This window comes from Phycodurus eques, chromosome 5 (genome assembly GCF_024500275.1).
Source record: "Phycodurus eques isolate BA_2022a chromosome 5, UOR_Pequ_1.1, whole genome shotgun sequence".
Classification (NCBI taxonomy): domain Eukaryota; kingdom Metazoa; phylum Chordata; class Actinopteri; order Syngnathiformes; family Syngnathidae; genus Phycodurus; species Phycodurus eques.
Genome location: NC_084529.1, coordinates 11,056,463 through 11,077,803, shown reverse-complemented (window position 1 = coordinate 11,077,803; position 21,341 = coordinate 11,056,463). Strand labels below are relative to the sequence as shown.

Sequence of the window (21,341 nt, the reverse complement as noted above, 5' to 3'; positions counted from 1 at the left end):
TTTTTCCTGAATCTTTGTGAGGGGAGGTATTTATTTGTTTAAAATGATACTGTACCCAGCAATTAATTGAGACATAGGGTAGTCCTATTTGTATGGTTGCTGGTACAGAAGGCGTCCATCCCAGAAAGTCAGTTGTCCAATGTCATTTATCTTCTTGAAAGATTAAACAAAACAAAGAGCAATCACAGGCTGCGCTTCTGCCAGATAGGAAATTAGTGTTGGAGTAGGTGGGTGTTATGTGCAGAGAAGCATTGAGTGCAGTTAATTATGTGCTTCATTGTGACAAATATAGGGCTGGGAAAAAAAAACAGAAGGAAAAAAGAAAAAATTATGACGTTAAAAACATCTGAGGGACTTCTAAAATAATGCCTTTTTTTAAGAAAGAGAAACCAGTTCTCTCAGTGTGGCTTCAACACTTTCTCATTCCTTCTTTTCTATTACTTCCTTCTTATAACACCATAATCTCTTCGCTGCCCAGCTTAGCCGAGTTGCATTTGCCATTCCATTATTCAGCCACCTTATCTTCTTCTTCTTGCTTCTTCTCTCTTCACTTTGAGGTGCCTCCAGAGGATCAAAAGACTGAGCAGATACAACAAATGGGCTTGGTCTACTGCACTTCAAATACCACACATCATTAATAGCCTCATGTTCACTCCTCACGATAGCCCACGACAAGCAAAATGCATCTACAGTAATCCATCTCCTTACTGGTTCCAAAGTGTGTCTCATTCACATTACGGTCTATACTCTCCTGTGCGGTGGCACTTGCCACCTCAGCAACTTCAACCCAGAAATCACAAGACTACTTAGTCGTGTGTAGTCCTGTGGCTGCTACTTCACGCACAATCTCTCCAGTTAATTGGATTTATTTTCCATCTTTCATTACTTTCTAAGAAGCTGAATTTGTGAAAGCTATAGCTGAGCATCACAGTCAATTCTCCAGTAGCCTTTCTTTTTTATCTTATTTTTCGTATCAAGATTTTTTTCTTCTTAAAATTACACACGTCACATACGGAAAACATCAAAAAAGTGTAATTGAAATATTTGCAAATGTATTAAAAACAAAAAACTATGAAATCACATAAAGATACTCTTAAATATTCAGAACCTTTGCTCAATACATTGTTGATGCACTTTTTAGCAGCAATTACAGCCTTATTTTTACACCCGTATTTTTAATGATGCTACAACCTGGGCACACCTGTCTTGGGGCAGTTTCACTCATCCTGCTTTGCAGCACCTGTTAAGCTCAATTAGGTTGGATAGAAAGCGCCGATGGGCAGGCATTTTCAGATCTCTCTACAAATGTTTAATCAGATTCAAGTCTGGGCTCTGGCGGGGCCACTTAAGGACATTCACATTCATCGCCCTGAAGCCACCCCTTATATGGGCTGTGTGATTAGGGTTGTTGTCCTACTGAAAGAAAAACTAAAACATTTTAGTAAGCTCTCTTTTATTTCTGTACTTTGTTTTTAAGTGTCTTTTACTCTTTGTTTTTAAAAGTTTTTTTTTACATACTGTACTTTTTAATCACCTACATTGAGTTTACCTCGTGTATGTATTAAATACACTCTATAAATAAAGATGTCTTGCTTTGCCTTTGCTTGAAAGTTGAATCGTCGCCCCAGTCTGAGGTCAGCTGCACTCTGGAACAGGTTTTTCATCCAGGATGCAGTGGCAGTTTTCGACCAATTTACTGAGGGGCCAGGCTGGGGCCAGAGTTTATTCAGAGGGGCACTGTTTTAAACACAAGCATGGACACACAACTATCAAATGGCATGACTGTATTTATTTATTTGTGGTATTTAATACTTTTATTAATTAATTGTATTTTTTTGTTATACTCGAGCTGCAGTGCGTGGATTTTGTTGCTCCCTCGACTGGAATTCTTCATTACAACAACAGAGCCGTCGCTTTGATATGATGTGGGCTATGCCTAGCCCCCGCCTCCCACCATGTGAGTCTGGAACGTTTTTTATTCTCATTTGAAGGACAGTCGGTAGGGTGAAAAGATGGATTCATTGCAAGAGGTAATTATTGCATGATTATTTTCTGCTATAGAAATGCAAACTAATATGTTTAGTTTGCCTTTTACAAATGTGAGACAAGAAGCAGCACTCTGCCCATTGCTAGGTGAAAAAAAAAAAAAAACAGACTCAGTGGTCATTTTTGGCTCGTTTTTTGATAAAATATATGATGTTCAGCCAGATTTTGGGCCGCCCACATTTTGGACCTGTCACAGCCTGACACGAATGAGCAGGAGCCGATGACATTTCCACATAGTACTTCTCTGCATTCTGTGGTGTAATTTCTGACTATATTGAAAGTCTGGATAGTTTTTTTTTTTTTTTTTTTTACAATAACGAGTGAAAATAGTGATAGTGAATTAAAATGCCTTCTTGCGGAAAGAAGACAGCCACGTGATCAGACATAAGGTAATTCTTGCAGTTTAATTTCCGCTTATATAGAGCGATTTTGTCAGCTCAATTTTGTATTGATTGCATCACAAATGCCTCTAAGATGTGTGAAAGTTCCTATGGATGAAAAAGGCATTTCTGTAGGTAGCATTGTGTGACCGACGTGGACCTTGGCTGGCTATCGTAACGTTGGATGACGAGTGTCTCAAGGCCAAAAGCTTTTTGTCGCTTAATGTCTAAAACTGCGCTCAATCGTCACCAAAATGTATGTGGACAGCTCTATTTATGTCCATTTACACCTTGAAAATAACAGAACAATTGGCCAGGTATTTTTTATTTTTTTGATAATCAAAAGGGCGGGTTCCAAAGAGAATTAGTCATTTACCATTTGTTCCAAAATGGATTGATATTATTGAAAATGCCTGCCAGTTTCATCTTCTTGAGCAAAAATACATCAAATCAACTTGTTAGTGAAATAAGGACCATCATACCTCCTTTAATGAAGAAAAATAGCACTGAATTATACAAAAGAACAATAAGACAATAAAAGGGAATGTAAATGAACAAACTAGTTTCATAAAGTGTGATTACTGTACGTTGGGACAAGCGGAGTCACAGCAACAACAGCTATAAGCCTCAAATGTGTGCCTTAAAGATGCTTGGGCTAGTGAGTGACATCAGGAATATGGCCGTTTCTTTATGAATGTCTGGATGTGAGTTTTGTTCTTGCATGCGAGTAGTATCTGAAGCTTATAACTTAAAATTTGGCTCACAACATAAAGCAAAAAAAAAAGAAAATAAAAAAGACCAAGGGATAGCTAAACCCAAAACATTTGGGAAACCAAGGTACCACTGTAGGTATACATTTATGGTAACGTAATAGTAGTTTTACACTTCAAAATAAAAAGTACATTGTTTGGGGTAGCAGTCAACAGAATAAGAATTAGATTAGAATAATATTTCTGCAGAAATGAATATACTTGGGTGAAAGGGAATGAAACTAGTGTCGAATAGTTGTCAAATACAGTATGCTCAAACATTGCTATTCATGATTCATCAGAAAAACAAAAGAGGCTCACACACTGCCTGTGACTTTTCAAATGAATACTGTAAATATATCTGTTATTTCCTTCGTGGGTGTTAGATATTAAAAGATGTGCATGAACTTAATTCACTATTGTACAAAATACCCAACATCAATAAATGAATCAGGTGCAGATGACAGCAAAAAAAAAAGGAAGCTTTATCCCGGGAAATCATTCAAAGCTTAGCTCCTATTGAAAAGCCACAAAACAGGGCCATGCAGGTTATATAACAGTGCTGCCAACGCTCACCCTGTTCACTAATTACGTTGCCAAGTGAAGCCCACCACTAATTCTGAGGTACTAAAGAAGACATTGCCTCCATAAGGCACTTCTGACTGATGATACACCTGAGGCTGTGCATTAAGTTTAGTACGCTTATTTGTTTTGTGTCGACTTACTGCACTTGTGGTGCCATCTGTGTCTGTTAACCTCTGGTGCAGATCAAACCAGACTGTCTGCAAGGGGAAGCACAACAACAACAACAACATGTCAGTCAACAAATCTGGACAGCAAGAAACACATGGTAGCATGCAAGGTGACTTACAATAGTATACAGTATGGTAAACAGAATGAGGAAGAGGTGATGTTTTCTTTTTTTTTTTTTATATAAAATGTGGGACAGGATAGCAGTAGGATCTGGAAGGAGATGGATGGTGTATGCCAATGAGAATCACAATGTGAAAGACAATAAGCTATGAAGATGGTTTCCATTTTGTAGTTAACAATGACCACCATGGCGGGAAACTTCATACTGTGCCTCTTAGAGTTCTTGCCCATTCACCTAACAGATCATTTGAGTACCCTTTTTTTGGCCTTGAGCAAAATGCTGAGCTCCAAATTACTTCAAATATTGTAATTATGTGTGGATAACTTCATCCATCATGAATGTAAGCAGTGAAAAGCACTTTGAGCATCTTATAGGTAAAAAAGTACACAATAATTAAACCCATTACTGTTTACCAAACTGCAGTGCTCCAGTGTACCATAAGAGATCTATGTTTTATGTTCTTGTTGCTCAGTGTTACAAAGGGAAACATCTCTCATTATGATGCAGTGTGTTGCATACTACAACCAAAACAATAAACATATTGTAAAATTACTGTAAGACCTTTCTGACAGTGTGAAATTTATTATTTGGATATAGCTTTTAGATATCCATTATTTGGATATCTAAACAGTGGACGACTGGTTAGCACATCTGCCTCACAGTTCCGAGGACCGGGGTTCAAATCCCGGCCTCGCCTGTGTGGAGTATGCATGTTCTCCCCGTGTCTACGTGGGTTTTCTCCGGGTTCTCCGGTTTCCTCCCACATCCCAAAAACATGCAGGGTAGGTTAATTGAAGACTCTAAATTGCCCGTAGGTATGAATGTGAGTGTGAATGGTTGTTTGTTTATATGTGCCCTGTGATTGGCTGGCAACCAGTTCAGGGTGTACCCCGTCTCTTGCCAGAAGATAGCTGGGATAGGCTCCAGCATGCCCGCGACCCGAGTTAGAATAAGCGGAACGGAAGATGAATGAATGAATATCCATATGTGTGCAGGTGTACCTAAAGTGTCCAGTGACTTTATATTGGCGTGCATGATGATAATGTGGTTCTGATGGCTACATGGAAGTACACTGATTAGCCTCCACTCGGACAACTTGGGAGTCATATAAAGTTAGTGTAGTCAGTCACAAGAAACGATGAAGGCCCCTTCCAATTAAGTGACTGATAACCACGATTGCCCCTGTGAATATACTACAGTGGCATGGCACAGTTACTGTAAGTGATTGCTGCAGGGGTTGGCTCTGGGATCTGGCTAAATGGGAAGGTCTCCCCTCTCTCACATACACATGCACAGCTGATGATGAATGATAAGAAGGTGATATCACACTCAGATCAGTTGGACTCAAAGTTAAAGCCTGTGTGTTAACTTTCATATACAGTAGATAGGAGTGTGAGCACTGCAGTGTTGACTTATCTAATATTAAAAACACCACATCAATTCCATGTGCCCTGATTGAGCTGAAGCAACAAATGTGAATTGAATGTTTTTTTTCCCTCATTCCATTGGGAGGAATCTACTGTACTGTGTGTCTGTTGGCAACAAAGGAGCTCTTGAGGCCCAATTACCTGCAAATATGCTGGATGTGTGCCTGAGGTTTAGACTCCGCAAATAAGCTGTATAGCATGTAAGGGGGACAGTAAACATTTGCAGTTATTTTCCCTAATGTTACATTTACTGAGCAAATTAACTTTTATGGTAACACAGTGAAATAGATACAACCCCAATTCCAATGTAGTTGGGACGTTGTGTTAAACATGAATAAAAACAGAATACAATGTCATGTGTTACAAGTCATGTTCAACCTATATTTAATTGAATACACTACAAAGACAAGATATTTAATGTTCAGACTGGTAAACTTGATTGTTTTTAGCAAATAATCATTAACCTAGACTTTTATGGCTGTAACACGTTCCAAAAATCTGGGACAGGGTCATGTTTACCACTGTGTTACATCATCTTTTCTTTTAACAACATTCAATAAATGTTTGGGAACTGAGGACAAAATTGTGGAAGCTTTGTAGGTGGAATTCTTTCCCATTCTTGCTTGATGTACAGATTCAGCTGTTCAACAGTCCAAGGTCTCCATTGTCGTATTTTACGCTTCATAATGTGCCACACAGTTTTGCTGGGAGACAGGTCTGAACTGCAGGCAGTCCAGTCTAGTACCCGCACTCTTTTACGACAAAGCCACGCTGTTGTAACACGTGCAGAATGTGGTTTGGCATTGTCTTTCTGAAATAAGCAGGGGCGTACATGAAAAAGACGTTGCTTGGATGGCAGCATGTTTCTCCAAAACCTCTATGTACCTTTCAGCATTAATGGTGCCTTCACAAATGTGTAAGTTCCCCATGTCATTGGCACTAACACAGCCACATACCATCACAGATGCTGGCTTTTGAACCTTGTGTCCATAACAGTCCGGATGGTTCTTTTCCTCTGTGGCCCGGAGGACACGACGTCTACAATTTCTAAAAACAATTTGAAATGTGGACTTGTCGGACCACAGAACACTTTTCCACTTTGCATCAGTCCATCTTAGATGAGCTCGGGCCCAGAGAATCCGGCGACGTTTCTGGATGTTGTTTATAAATGGCTTTTGCTTTGCATAGTAGAGTTTCAAGTTGCACTTACAGATGTAGCGCCGAACTGTATTTACTGACATTGGTTTTCTGAAGTTTTCCTGAGCCAATGTGGTGATATCCTTTACACATCGATGTCGGTTTTTGATGCAGTGCCGCCTGATGGATCGAAGGTCACGGGCATTCAATGTTGGTTTTCGGCCTTGCCACTTACATGCAGTGATTTCTCTCGATTCTATGAACCTTTTGATGATATTATGGACCGTAGATGATTAAATATCTAAATTCCTTGCAATTGTACGTTGCGGAACATTGTCCTTAAACTGTTCGACTATTGTCTCACGCACTTGTTCACAAAGAGGTGAACCTCTCCCCATCTTTGCTTGTGAATGACAGAGCAATTCAGGGAAGCTCCTTTTATACCCAATCATGGCACCCACCCGTTCCCAATTAGCCTGTTCACCTGTGGGATGTTCTAAGCAGGTGTTTGATGAGCATTCCTCAACTTTCTCAGTCTTTTTTGCCACCTGTCCCAGCTTTTTTGGGATGTGTTACAGCCATAAAATTCTAAGTTAATGATTATTTGCTAAAAGCATTAAAGTTTATCAGTTTGAACATTACATATCTTGTCTTTGTAGTGTATTCAATTAAACATAGGTTGAACATGACTTGCAAATCATTGTATTCTGTTTTTATTTATGTTTAACACAACGGCCTAACTTCATTGGAATTGGGGTTGTACATTTACTGGCATTGGATATCAATGGCTGATAACTGCCTGTGATGTGATCCAATTCCAATCAACTAATCATTACTGAAATTGTATTTTAGATAAAGCAATGCTGATAATACATATAAGATTAATTATTTTGATGGAGTCGCAGGCTACATGCGTTACATAGCTAGTACACTTGAATACGTTTTCATGCAGGTGACATCAAGAGTAAATATTTTCGTCCAAATAAAAAACTCAAAACAGAAAGGCATAGAAATTCAGTTGTAACAAAATAAAATTAAGTGAAATAAAGGCAATAGCTGTGTCTCAGACATTACACATTCATGCCCTGCTACCCCATATGCATTTTATAAAACCTCTTCATGTGATGATCTTTCTTTTGCAATCTTAATACAGATTCAAGTAGGTAATACCAGAACAAACCAAAATTAATAAATATTCAAATGGCTCGAGAAAGCTACATTTCTGAGCCATGACAAGAGCAGATATAATGTCAAGCCTGCTGGATTTGTAATCCAACACAAAAGCCATCCATTCATACATTTTCTGAGCCGCTTCTCTTCACAAGGGTCTCGGGCGTGCTGGAGCCTATCCCAGCTATCATCGGGCAGGAGGCGGGGTACACCCTGAACTGGTTGCCAGCCAATTGCAAGACACATACAAACAAACAACCATTCGCACTCACATTCACACCGACGGGCAATTTAGAGTCTCCGATTCATGCATGTTTTTGGGATGTGGGAGGAAACCGGAGTGCCCGGAGAAAACCCACGCAGGCACGGGGAGACCATGCAAACTCCACACAGGCGGGGCCGGGGATTGAACCCGGGTCCTCAGAACTGTGAGGCTGACGCTCTAACCAGTCATCCACCGTGCCGCCCCAACACAAAATGTCAATTAATTTTTTCTTCTTGAGTACATACATATTCATTGAAGCAATTATTTTTGCTATTCCCTATCATGCTTGGAATGTCCAATTTGGAAGCACATAGAGATCTGTTAGAGATGCTACAAAGAAACCATCAAATAAAAATGCAGCAACCTTGCAAGACCTCTAAAGTGAAAAACTATCTGAAGGTACGCTGCCCTATTTTACAAAGGTTGATTCAAACAGGCGGCATGGTGGCCGACTAGTTAGAGCGTCTGCCTCACAGTTCTGAGGACTGGGGTACAATCCCTGGCCCCGCTTGTGTGGAGTTTGGATGTTCTCCCCGTGCCTGCGTGGGTTTTCTCCGGGTACTCCGGTTTCCTCCCACATCCCAAAAAACATGCATGGTAGGTTAATTGAAAACTCTAAATTGTCTGTAGGTGTGAATGTGAGTGTGAATGGTCGTTTGTTTATATGTGCCCTGCGATTGGCTGGCAACCAGTTCAGCGTGTACCCCGCCTCCTGCCTGTTGATAGCTGGGATAGGTTCCAGCACTCGTGTGACCCTTATGAGGATAAGCGGCTCAGAAAATGGATGGATGGATAGATTCAAACAAAAGAAATATTTTTTTTTTGTTTCTGTGTAAAGATGACCTGGACTGGTCACCAGTCAATCACAGGGCATTTATACACTGTGATCGAAATTATTAGACATAGGCTACGTTTTGTTCATTTCCCTAAATATTGTAGTCTATACAATTTACACTGCATACATTTCTTTAAATAATCAACAAATACATTTGATCATATAATGGACTAGAGTTTTTAAAATTGAAACTAAATGTCAAAACAACTATTTTTTGATTTTGTAAATTACTCAAAACACAATATTGAAAATTATTAAGCATAACCTAAACCTTGAGCTATCACCTCATCGTAGTGGAGGGGTTTGTGTGTCCCAATGATCCTAGGAGCTAAGCTGTCGAGGGCTTTTTGCCACTATAATGTAACCCAGGGCAAACAGGTCTTAGATGAGGGACCGGAAAAAGCAGGGCTCCAACGAACCCCTATGACGAATACAATTATTGGACCTAATTTTCCATTGCCCGGAGGCGTGTTGATTGATTGATACTTTATTAATACCGTCAAGGATATTCAAGCATCTCCCAACTCACAACTGATGGACAAAAATGCCTACAGGTACATATCGTCTCTGTCGGACAGAAACTCCATATGTCCAAATATGGTCAATTTCATAAATCGATACTATTGGTCTGTCCCTACATCCATCCATCCATTTTCCGTACCGGTTATCCTCACTAGGGTAGCGGGCGTGCTGGAGCCTATCCCAACTATCTTCGGGCGGGAGGCGGGTAAACCCTGAACTGGTCACCAGCCAATCGCTCTATCCCTACATTATTAAACAATTCAAAATGTTGAAAACAGCTTGAGAACAAATTTATTAATGTTCTTGAATGCTCAACTGTTTGAGAAGTGTTGTAAAACTCCAGCTTTGTGGAGCCGTATGGCGTAATTGTTATGTCTATGGTTTGAAAATCTTTTTTTTTTTTTTTAAAGACAATAACAAGTGAAAAAAGTTAAGTTAGATACATTTGAGTAGCTCTGTTTTGTTAAAATAGATGCAGTCTAATCGTTGTGGGGATAAAGGACCTCCTGAAAGTGCTCAATATGTGAATGTATGGAGATGAGTTGCCCGCTGTGACTGCTGTTCTTCCCCAGTCGTTGAGGTGAAGAGTGTGATTAACATTGTCGATGATGGCCAGTAGCTTGTCCTGCATCCGGTCTCAAGGGTGTCAAGGCTCCTCCCCAGCACTGAGCCAGTCTTCTTAAGCGGCTTGTCCAGCCTCTTAATGTCTCTGTCTGTGATGTTGCCACACCAGCAGACTGCAGCATAGAAGATCTTGCTCACCACCACTGGGGTGGTGGGGTTTGTGTGTCCCAATGATCCTAGGAGCTAAGTGCACGGTTGTGCATGTGATAGACTGAACTTATAAAAGTGGGTCACCCATGCATGCGCCAGAGCTGCGAAAGAAAGTACCAAAAGTACTGATGATGCTTTTCCTTGTCAATGCCTCTCATTTCTTGTGCTGAATTCTCTGTCCCTTCTATTCACATCCAGTTCACATTGTATCTTCATGTTACCTTTTTCTCCTCTTCAGACAAATACAAGAGACAGGAGCTCTGTTTCTTTTTGCTTTCGTAGAGTCTCCATTTTGATTAAATGTGCATGCGTGGGACAGGGAAGTGTGGACCAATGCACATTTATGGAACGGATACTGACATATATTCTGAAATGTAGTATGAATGGAACGGCATATGCATCTGCGGTCTGCGGATGCGCAATGCCGAAAGTATGAATTGGCCTTAAGTAACATAGACCGAATGGTGTTAAAAGCATTTGAAAAGTCAAAGAATGTGACCTCCCACTTGTTTCACTAACTCATTCAGGTAGGATTATGTACAATGCAGATTGATAGCATTGTCCAAATGGTACATGAACTGCAAAGGGTCCATAGCATAAGATGTCTGGGGTAGAGAGGGGCGTAGTAAGAGAAATAATTCCTCTGCAGTATTAGAGCTGCTGTAGTTAAGAGGAGGTGATTTAGGGAGCGGGGCTGTTACCAGAGAGTAAAATAAGTCAGCTGTTGAGGCAGGGCCGAAATGAGCAGGTTGGAGCCCGACCACTAAGTCGAACCTGTTAAAGAAGCGGTAGAACCCATTGACCTTCTTGAATAAGTGCAGTCCATCCATCCATCCATCCATCCATCCATTACCTGGCTGTTCTTGTGCTTGTAGCCGGTGGTCTGCATTCCCCTTCACACCTCACTGGTGTTGTTATTCTGCAGCTTTTGCTCCACTTTCTTTTTATAATCCTTCTTAACCTGCCTCACATTCCCCTTAAGTTCCCATTGCATTTACTTGCACCTTTCCTTGCCCCCCAGGCTGAGGGCTGCCTTTTTCTGATTGAGGAGAGCTTTTGATGTCACAGGTGATCCAGGGCATATTTTCTGGAGCGCACCGCACAGTCCTCAACCGTACAATCATATCCCTACAGAAGGCATGACCTTCCGAACATCCAAGTTTGTGCAGACATAGAAAGTTCTGTCCTGTGGTGTCGACTTTCTGAATGACCGAGTGGTTGCTGCCTGCTTAAGGACACAGGGTGTATAGCAGGAACGAAGATGGACCAGGTTGTGATCTGATCGGTTAACGTGTGTGTGTGTGTGGGGGGGGGGGGTGATGCATTGTAAGCTTCCTTACTATTTGCATACAGCGGATCAAGGATCTCCTCCTCTATCCCCTTTTCACACATGATTGCTCTCCCATTCACCCCAGCAAAACAACACTGGCAAATTTGCTGATTACACCGCCCTTGTAGGACTGATCAGAGACAACGATGAGTCTGCCTACACGGAGGAGGTCTGACATCTTGGCTATGGTATGAAATTAACAATGTGGACCTGAATACAGTCAAGATGAAAGAGACGATAAAGGACAGAAAATCCAGGAGCACTGAGTACACCACCCCACTACATCAATGGAGAGGAGGGGAATAGGGTGGGAAGCTTTAAGTTCCTCTGAGTCCACAATGCAGAAAACCAAACCTGGTCTACCAACATCGGAGTCAGAGCTGAACCCACACTGCTGGTCATTAAAGTCAGGGAAGTGAACCACTACAGTGGTAGTGAAATGCAATAGAGAATAAAGATTGTGATTTGCAGTAGCATGCATATTCTATGTCTGTCTGAAATTAGAAGACAGAAAACAAAACAAAAACCTTCAATATATATTTTTCTCTGTGCGTGGATTTGTAGTAAGAAGAATATCACTTTTATACCAACACCTGATCACATACTTTAGTAGTCAACAGTGGACAAACCTGAAAATCTCTCATGCTGTGTTAGCACTTGTGTTGGTGCCTACACTGATATTCAGAGTTGTGTGCAAGGCTTGTACAAATGTTGTTGCACACTAAAATGATATCACTATGCTGGATGTTATTAGAGAGAGCCGTATTAGTGTCTTGCAGGGACATGCATGGGCTTAACTTAGCTTCCATTTTCCGCAGCTTTAAGTCAGTACAGTTGGATATTAAATATTCAACACATATTTACCATGGTACATAATATAATGAATTTAACACTAATATGCGGCCATATAAAGGTATAAAGGCTCTCTGTGGGGAGCGTCTTTACACATGCCAGAAAATAATTTAAGCCAATATGTGATGTTGGGGTGTGAAACAAGCAGTGTCATTATCCATCCATCCATCCATCCATTTTCTGAGCCGCTTCTCCTCACTAGGGTCGCGGGCGTGCTGGAGCCTATCCCAGCTATCATCGGGCAGGAGGCGGGGTACACCCTGACCTGGTTGCCAGCCAATCGCAGGGCACATACAAACAAACTACCATTCGCACTCACAGTCACACCTGTGGGCAATTTAGAGTTGTCAATTAACCTACCATGCATGTTTTTGGGATGTGGGAGAAAACCGGAGTGCCCGGAGAAAACACACACAAGGCACGGGGAGAACATGCAAACTTCACACAGGCGGGGCCGGGGATTGAACTCCGGTCCTCAGAACTGTGAGGCAGACGCTCTAACCAGTCGTCCACCGTGCCGCCCATACCTTATACTGGTGTAGAAAATCAGTTTCAGAATTAAAATTTCACAGAATGGTTCTTGGCACAATCATCATACCATAACTATTGGGGAATATGACATCACGACAGACGTTATGCAGTACATGCTACCAGTGGACCAGGTAACACTGACAAACAGCCTCCAGGTGGGATTAATAGGATACATCACTCGACCCATTCTGAGTTAGGGTGCCAGATTGCCACCAAAAGCAGTAATTTAACAACTAAAAACAACAACAATTTAACTATGCACTACTAAAAATCACAACACTTTAACTGTTAAACCCCGTTTGTAAAAAATAGCACAAAGATGCATTTTAATGCAGTCAAAACATGCGACAGTAATTTTAACTATAGCAATGCGTTCTGGGAAAGAGCGCATGCAAATTTTCCTGGTGTTACACAAAAATCAGCCCTGCCAGCAACTGTGACCGGACGTTTCCCTTGGCCTTTTAGGGGCAGTGTGGTGCGATGCATGCATGGAGATACACGTTTCAGTAAACCAAAAAAGAAAGAAGAAAAAAAAAGGAAGAAACGTTAATAACCTCGTTTTTCACAGATAAGGAAACATATAGGCCTGAGAGTATTGTTATATTGCCTGTCTGTATGTTTTACTACAGCGTTTGTGTGTGAATTTGTTTTTGAAGGTATAGCCCACCTGTGAGGTAATGCTAATTTTAGCTCGCCCGTCAATAGGGTTTTCCATTAAGTGTCAGCATTAAGCTGGCTAACTCTAAAACGAGGTGTCTCGTATTTAAATATACAATATGTTTTCTTTTTGTTGTGCGTTTAGTTTTACAGTAATCTCCAACTGGGTTGTCATTAAACACCTTAAAGCAATCTCGGGTAGGGCAGAAAAACAGATCACACGCTTGCTGCAAGGGTGCGATCAGGGTGCATTATCAATGCAGGAAATTGCAACCCCCACCGCGGAAGATTAATAGCTCAGCTTCCATTCTAAAACTTTTATGATCGTGAGAAGCCTGGGTAATCATTTTTTGTCTTTTTTAAGTTCCCTGAATGTTTTTTCCTCCTCCAAACTACACATTTGAGAATCGATAAGAGACCCGATAAAGAATCGACCCATTAAGCAGTATCGTACATGGAATCGGAATTGGAAAAATCTTTTAAATTCCCATCCCTACCATATCATACCTTTACTGTAGTCAGTCACCATGGTAATATACTCTGTAAAGCTAACCAGTAAAGTGAGGTTACATTCAAGTCTTGCTAGTGTTTTAAAACTGAAATAGAATCAGTCTATCCACTCTTCAGAAAAGTGAACAGAAGGGAGGCCTAAATGCTCCCAACTTTAAACACTATTATTTAGCTGACCAATTACAATACCTCATCAAAAGGTTGCACCACAGTGAGCAGTGTGATTCTTGGCTAGAATTGGAACAGACTGCAACAACATCATACTACCAAAACTCCCATTTATTTCTACTAGTCTTAAACGCCGTAAATGTTTCAAGAATCCAATAATCGCATCCACCTTAACAGCTGGTAGCACAGTTTAGAATCGACAGGATCTCAATTAGCTCCCAGTATGCTCTCCCCAATCTGGCATAATACAGATTTCGAAATTAATAATATACCCCTTCATTTTAGTACATGGGAACAACATGGAATTAACTATTTAACAACAACTATTTAACAATAATGTTTTTAGGACATGTGATGAACTGTTCCAATAATTCCCAATAACAGCCGGAAACTTTCTTCAATACAATAAATGAAAAGCAGCAATAAAAAAAAATACCAACACTCCAGAACACCCTCGAATTGCCGGAGTTTGTCAAGCAAATAATGAAGCCTTTTCCCGCAAAGTAAAAGAAATCTCTCAAAAGTTTATAAATTGGACCAAGATGGCGCCTACCAGTGTGGTCGCCTCGGTAACGCGCTTTTTTGTACGTCTTTGGAGACATTACATGACTCACTTACACAAGGGTAGACTTGCTAACCATCAAGGAGGCTACTCCGGACTTTCTTTCACCAACTTTTGCAAATCCGCTCAGTTTTTTCCCCGAGTTACTTATCGGGGCGGCGTCCGCGGTTTTCGGCGCATGGAGGCGGAAACGGCGCCACAGAGGGAAGCGAGCCGGCATTCAGGTGAAACTCCGCAAGAGAGGACACAGATTGGCGTTCCTGTCGATCCACCACGCGAATGTACGCTCCCTACCCAACAAAATGGACGAGCTTCATCTTCTGTTAAAGACCAGTAAAGACTTTGGACGTTCCGCCGCCATGTGCTTTACGGAGACCTGGCTTTGCGACGCTGTACCCGATGGCCCTGTCATGCTTCCCGGCTTCCATATTCATCGAGCGGACCGCGACATGGAATCATCGGGGAAAACAAAGGACATGCTTCTATATCAACGAAAAATGGTGTACGGACGTCACGGAGCTCAGCACACACTGCAGCCCGCATTTGGAGTCGCTGTTTTTGAACTGTAAGCCATTCTACTCGCCGCGTGAGTTCGCATCATTCATCCTGGCTGGCGTCTACATTCCGCCTCAAGCCAACACGAACGCCGCACTGCTAACGCTCGCCGAATAAGTCAACGAAATTGAAAGAAAACACCCGGACTCACCCTCATTATTCTCAGGGACTTTATCAAAGCTAAACTCAACCACAAACTCCCTAAATATAAGCAGCACATCGACTGTCCCACCAGGGAAAATAACATTTTAGACCACTGCTACACTACGCTAAAAAATGCATAACGTGCTATACCTCGTGCAGCCCTGGGCTCGTCTGATCCCTGCTTAATTCACTCAATACCCCCTGACGTACAGGCAAGAACTTAAATGTGCGAAGCCTACAGTGAAAACAGTGAAAAAGTGGACCAATGAAGCAAAGATGGAACTTCAAAGCTGCTTACACTGCACAGACTGGAGTGTCTTTGAAAATTCAGCTGGCAGCCTGGATGAATATACGGACACTGTTACACCCTATATCAGGGAGATGTGTGATGGAAAAATGTAAATAAGTTATCATGTGTTGTGCTTTTCTGCTTACTTCTGATGAGAGAAATGTTTTATCACTGCGTGCAAAGCTTTCTCCCACAGGATGAGTCATGTCCTTGCAGGTGCAAGGACAAACTTAAACCGAGGAGTTTTCCTGTGTCTTGATAAGAAGTATATAATTATTCTACTGTCTCAACCACAATAAAGAGTGTTATGTGCTGATCACATGAGTTGCAACAAGCATGTATGCCCCCACCTTTTTGACATTGTAACTCATATGTAACAAGGGAACTGCCCAAAGGGAATAAAAAGAGAGGGTCCGGCAGAGTGGATTTTAAATGCATCACACACACTCCCCATGTTTGAATGCACCACATACACTAATCTCTGGGGGGGGGGTCGTGGGTGGCTGGGGGGTGGCATTGGGTCCCTGCGGCGGACGGTTATCGGGGCGCCTCGTTGAGGCCGGCGGACCACCCTGGGTCCCTCGGTGTGGGACATGTCCCGTCCTCCAGGTTGCTCTCGGGTGGACCCCTGGGCCTGATCCCGCCCCTCGATTGATTGGGTGGGGTCCTCAGCCGCTGTGGTGCGGCCACAGCAATTACAGGACACTTCTGTCAGTCTTTGTGCATGTAAAACGGTATCAATTCACTTGCATGTATCCGCAGGCACACACCGCTAGGACTCTTTGACTGGGTGTGGGGTCACGCACTTACTGCAACAAATAACTCATGAATATGCAAATAGCTTGTGTATCCCCTCACTTATACTCTCGTCCTGTACACTTTTATAGTAATTAATAATTCATAATTAATGCCACCACATTTCAGTTGTACAGGTTCACGACCCTTGTCCTGCATGCTTCTTCTCCTGTCCTTGTCCTGTTCTATGTTGCCCCGTCCTTCCCTCAAAGGGTGTAGCACTACAGCCCCATGCAAGACTCATATTTAATGTTTCATTGTTGTAGATAATGTAATGATTTACTTCTCTCATCCTGTTTACAATTAGTGCTTTGTCTTTTGTCTTTGTTTTTCTCTCCCTTCTAGAAACTTTGTTCTGTTCGACTGATCAAGTCTGATTCTCAATAAACCTCAATTATAATATCACAGTGGAAGCTTAATAACTCCACTGTGACACAGTAAAACTGTTTCGGGACAAAAGGGATACAGATTTTCCATTCTGCTTGACCTAACAGCGGAACAGGACAAAAAAAAAACAAAAAAACTGCAAACTCATTTAATTTCGGATCATACTATATCACTTTTCATCAAACTCAATCATGTATCTTAATAAAATTCCATAGACTGTATCTCCAATCTGACACACTACGGACTTGGCTGACATTGGTGCAAATTTTGTGCATCGTACAGACATTTAAAAAAAAAAATAATTATTATTTTTTTTTCCTAACATGACTTTTCTGTGGCGATGCAGACAGTTTTGTGGTGATGCAGACAGTTTTGCATGAAAGAATGGACACACTGGTGAAGTGTCACCCTTGCATTAAACGGCTGAAAACCTTAATAGTGGTCTTCCCTGGGCACAAATCCATAATAAAAATCAAAGATGAATTCCACAGGATTACAAACAACGGAAGTAGAAATCATTCATCTGATATTTTTTGTTTAGTTAAATTATGATAGACAGGCTGCTGCTCAGATTAGGGTCATTCTAATTCAGGGGTTTGCAAAACCAAGCCCTGTTTTTAAATCCTGCCAGCGTTAACATTATTAAGAGTGCTGTCATATTTGTTGCATTAATTTATTTGTTTTTCCTCAAATTAATTGATAAATATATTTATATAATTCATCCTACATACAACTTATCATTCTTTTTTATTTATTTTGATTATACTGGTTTCATTAAATAATTGGTTGATTGACTATTTCTAAAATAAAATATATAAACATTTACAAATGCTTTACTTAAATAAATATTTGGTTAATTAATTCTACTTTTATTTTAAATAATACAATTATAAAATGAGAATAAATTGAATATATACACTAACACACACACACACACACATATATATATCCATCCATCCTATCCCAGCTATCATCGGGCAGGAGGTGGGGTACACCCTGAACAGGTCGCCAGCCAATCGCAGGGCACATACAAACAAACAACCATTCGCACTCACATTCACACCTATGGGCAATTTAGAGTCTTCAATTAACCTAGCATGCATGTTTTTGGGATGTGGAAGGAAACCGGAGTGTCCGGAGAAAACCCACGCAGCACGGGGAGAACATGCAAACTCCACACAGGTGGGGCTGGGATTTGAACCCCGGTCCTCAGAACCAGTCGGCCACCGTGCCGCCTATACATATATATATATCCATCCATCCAACCATTTTCTGAGCCACTTCTCCTCACTAGGGTCGCGGGCGTGCTGGAGCCTATCCCAGCTATCATCGGGCAGGAGGTGGGGTACACCCTGAACCTTTTGCCAGCCAATCGCAGGGCACATGCAAACAAACAACCATTCTCACTCACATTCACACCTACGGGCAATTTAGAGTTGTCAATTAACCTATCATGCATGTTTTTTGGGATGTGGGAGGAAACCGGAGTGCCCGGAGAAAACCCACGGCAGTCACGGGAAGAACATGCAAACTGCACACAGGCGGGGCTGGGGATTGAACCCCGGTCCTCAGAAGTGTGAGGCTGACGCTCTAACCAGTCGGTTAGAAAAAATGAAGCACAATTTTTTTTTATTTATTTGTGCAAAGAGACACTGAAAATCAGACTGTAAGTGAGTACTACTGTATATACTTTTCCCATGAACAGTAAGTGGTTGTTGTCTGTATATGAAAAAAAAAAAGGTTCCAATAACTGTGATCCAAAGATTTTAATGTCTGACAGACAGACCAACAATTTTCTTGACAAGATTTCAATGAATTTGTTTCGTTGCCTACCCTGTACTTGGAGGACACTTGAATTGAATACATCTGTATGGATTTCGCTTTGTGCCTCAGATGATGAACACTACAACTGCAAAATACTGTATAATGGCATCATAGTCACGAAAATCCTGTCTAAATCAGAAAAATGGTGCTGTTTCAAACCACGTAATCGTAACGATTAGCCACTAAAGTGCAGTACTGTACAGTATAGGTTCTCTGAGGGTTTTGAGGTGTAGGTGATTATACAACAGGTAAAGGTGTAAAGCTGACTAAGAAACCAGAATCATGGATCAACATGGGTCTTTATAACAATGCAATGAAATGTAACATTAGACACCTTGCAATCCTTTACATTACTGCACTCTTTTGGAGGTCCAAATCTATTTGCATTTTGAGTGATTTATCTGCTTTGTCCCTGCCTCTCGAACTGGACATTGCCGTTAGTTATTCATAGATCCTTCTGGGGTGTGGTTCACTTGTTGAGAAACAGCTGAGTCTGCAGAGGATCCATTAGGCTCAACATGTTCTCTACTGGACCAAAAAGCCCTCCTCCTTCTGCTTTTGAGATCAAACCTGCTTCAATCCTCTACAAATATTTTTTTTAATTAAAAAAAAATATTTTTTTTACTCTTCTTGCAACCAACACATATACATTTATAGCAACAAGATGGCAAAGAATGCCTTAAAATAGATATCAAATTCCATGTAGCTGCTGACATCGGTCAGTGGACACTAATGGTGAGTGAGACACAGGAGCATGAGGAGTATCAGTTACAGGATGAGTGCAGACACATAGACATGTACAATATGTACATGTCTGGATGGGTTCTTACTTTATTCTCCAGTCGTCCAATGAGTTCAGATAGGCGATTGATTTGAGACTCCAGACCCTCTTTCCTTACCTCCACTGCACCTGCAACACACAAACATAGATGCGCGCACGCACACACACACGCACGCACACATGGACACGCATAAGCGAGCATACATTTTAAAAGAATATATACTCGAACACTTATTTATAGATTGCACCTACAGTTTTGGCGGTAAACTGCAGTCATGCATTTCACTCCAATCGAAATTTATTGAAGAATAAACCTGTTATTCATGAAATACTGCAAATCCATTTGTGACAAGTTAATTACAACCAGGCGGCACGGTGGACGACTGGTTAGAGTGTCAGCCTCACAGTTCTGAGGAGCGGGGTTCAATCCCCGGCCCCGCCTGTGTGGAGTTTACATGTTCTCCCCGTGACTGCGTGGGTTTTCTCCGGGCACTCCGGTTTCCTCCCACATCCCAAAAACATGCATTCATCGGAGACTCTAAATTGCCCGTAGGTGTGCATGTGCGTGCGAATGGTTGTTTGTTTGTATGTGCCCTGCGATTGGCTGGCAACCAGTTCAGGGTGTACCCCGCCTCCTGCCCGATGATAGCTGGGATAGGCTCCAGCACGCCTGCGACCCTAGTGAGGGAAAATGGATGGATGGATGGATAATTACAACCACTGCAGTCTTTCTGATGCTTCATTTGCATCTGCGTTCCTTAAAGAATTTTAGCCGCTAATTGCTGACAATCAAATAAACTTTGGTGTCGTGTTTGATGGAGATACAGTTGTGCTCATATGTTTTACATACCATCGCAGAATTTGTAAGATGTCTTCCATTCTTTCAAGAAAACATTAGTGATCAGTCAAAACAAGTCTCTTTATTTTTCATGGAATTCAAATTAAACTATAAGACATTTTACAGTAGAATAGCAAAGAAAATAAGATTGTCCCTGTTCAGTCGTCAGTCATATTTTCGCCCAAAATGCCAATATTTCACAAATTCTGCCAATGTATGTAAAAGTATGAGCACAACTGTTTTACTGAATGAGAGACACATACTTACACTGTCAGACATTTCTGTAAATTCTGTGATTTACCACATACCATTGAGTAAATTACTGTAGCGTGATTATACAGTACAGTAATTAAATGTAGTTTCCACTGCATTAAGTGATTTTGGTTGATTTCACACAATACAAACAGAAAGTTACTGTATTTTCTAAAATTTATATTAATTACAATTACTTTTATTTTTTTACATCGTTGCCAGTCAATTACTGTAATTCAAGTTTATAGCCTGTTACCGTTTACACAGTAACATTTAGTCACTGTAATATGCAATTATATCTAGTTTACTGTGAAAGTAATATACAGTATTGTTATAGTACCGTGTTGCCAGTAAGTTACTGTCAAAACACTATGAAATGTCTAACAGTGTAGTTGTATAATGCAATGCAGTTTTAAATCACTGTGCACAACAAACCCAAACCATAGTGACAGCTTGATACCTTTACCTTTGATGATTATTAAGAACAGTAACAAACTTTTTTCTTCCATCAGTCAGTTTCCTCATCTTATTCTGTTCAGGGAACTAAAGCCTCTAAAAACTCAAAAACCTAGCAATTTAGCGTCTACAAACTTTCTCTTATGGCCATTTCAAGTTAGGCAGTAATCTGATAAATTTACTTGAAGTTCCTGAAAGTAAAACCCTGAAAATCATCATAATCAGACCGAA

The 21,341-nt window shown here is 41.1% G+C and overlaps 1 protein-coding gene across 1 annotated transcript in view; it reads right to left on the bottom strand.

Moving 5' to 3' along the window:
• necab2 (N-terminal EF-hand calcium binding protein 2) overlaps nucleotides 1-21,341 on the bottom strand; it is a 179,971-nt gene that overhangs the window by 16,375 nt on the left and 142,255 nt on the right. The window contains exons 8-9 of the mRNA XM_061676991.1: nucleotides 19,614-19,693; nucleotides 3,901-3,957 (exon numbers count right to left, since the gene is read on the bottom strand). Coding sequence (XP_061532975.1) covers nucleotides 3,901-3,957; nucleotides 19,614-19,693 — 137 coding nt within the window. The remainder of the gene's footprint in view (nucleotides 1-3,900; nucleotides 3,958-19,613; nucleotides 19,694-21,341) is intronic.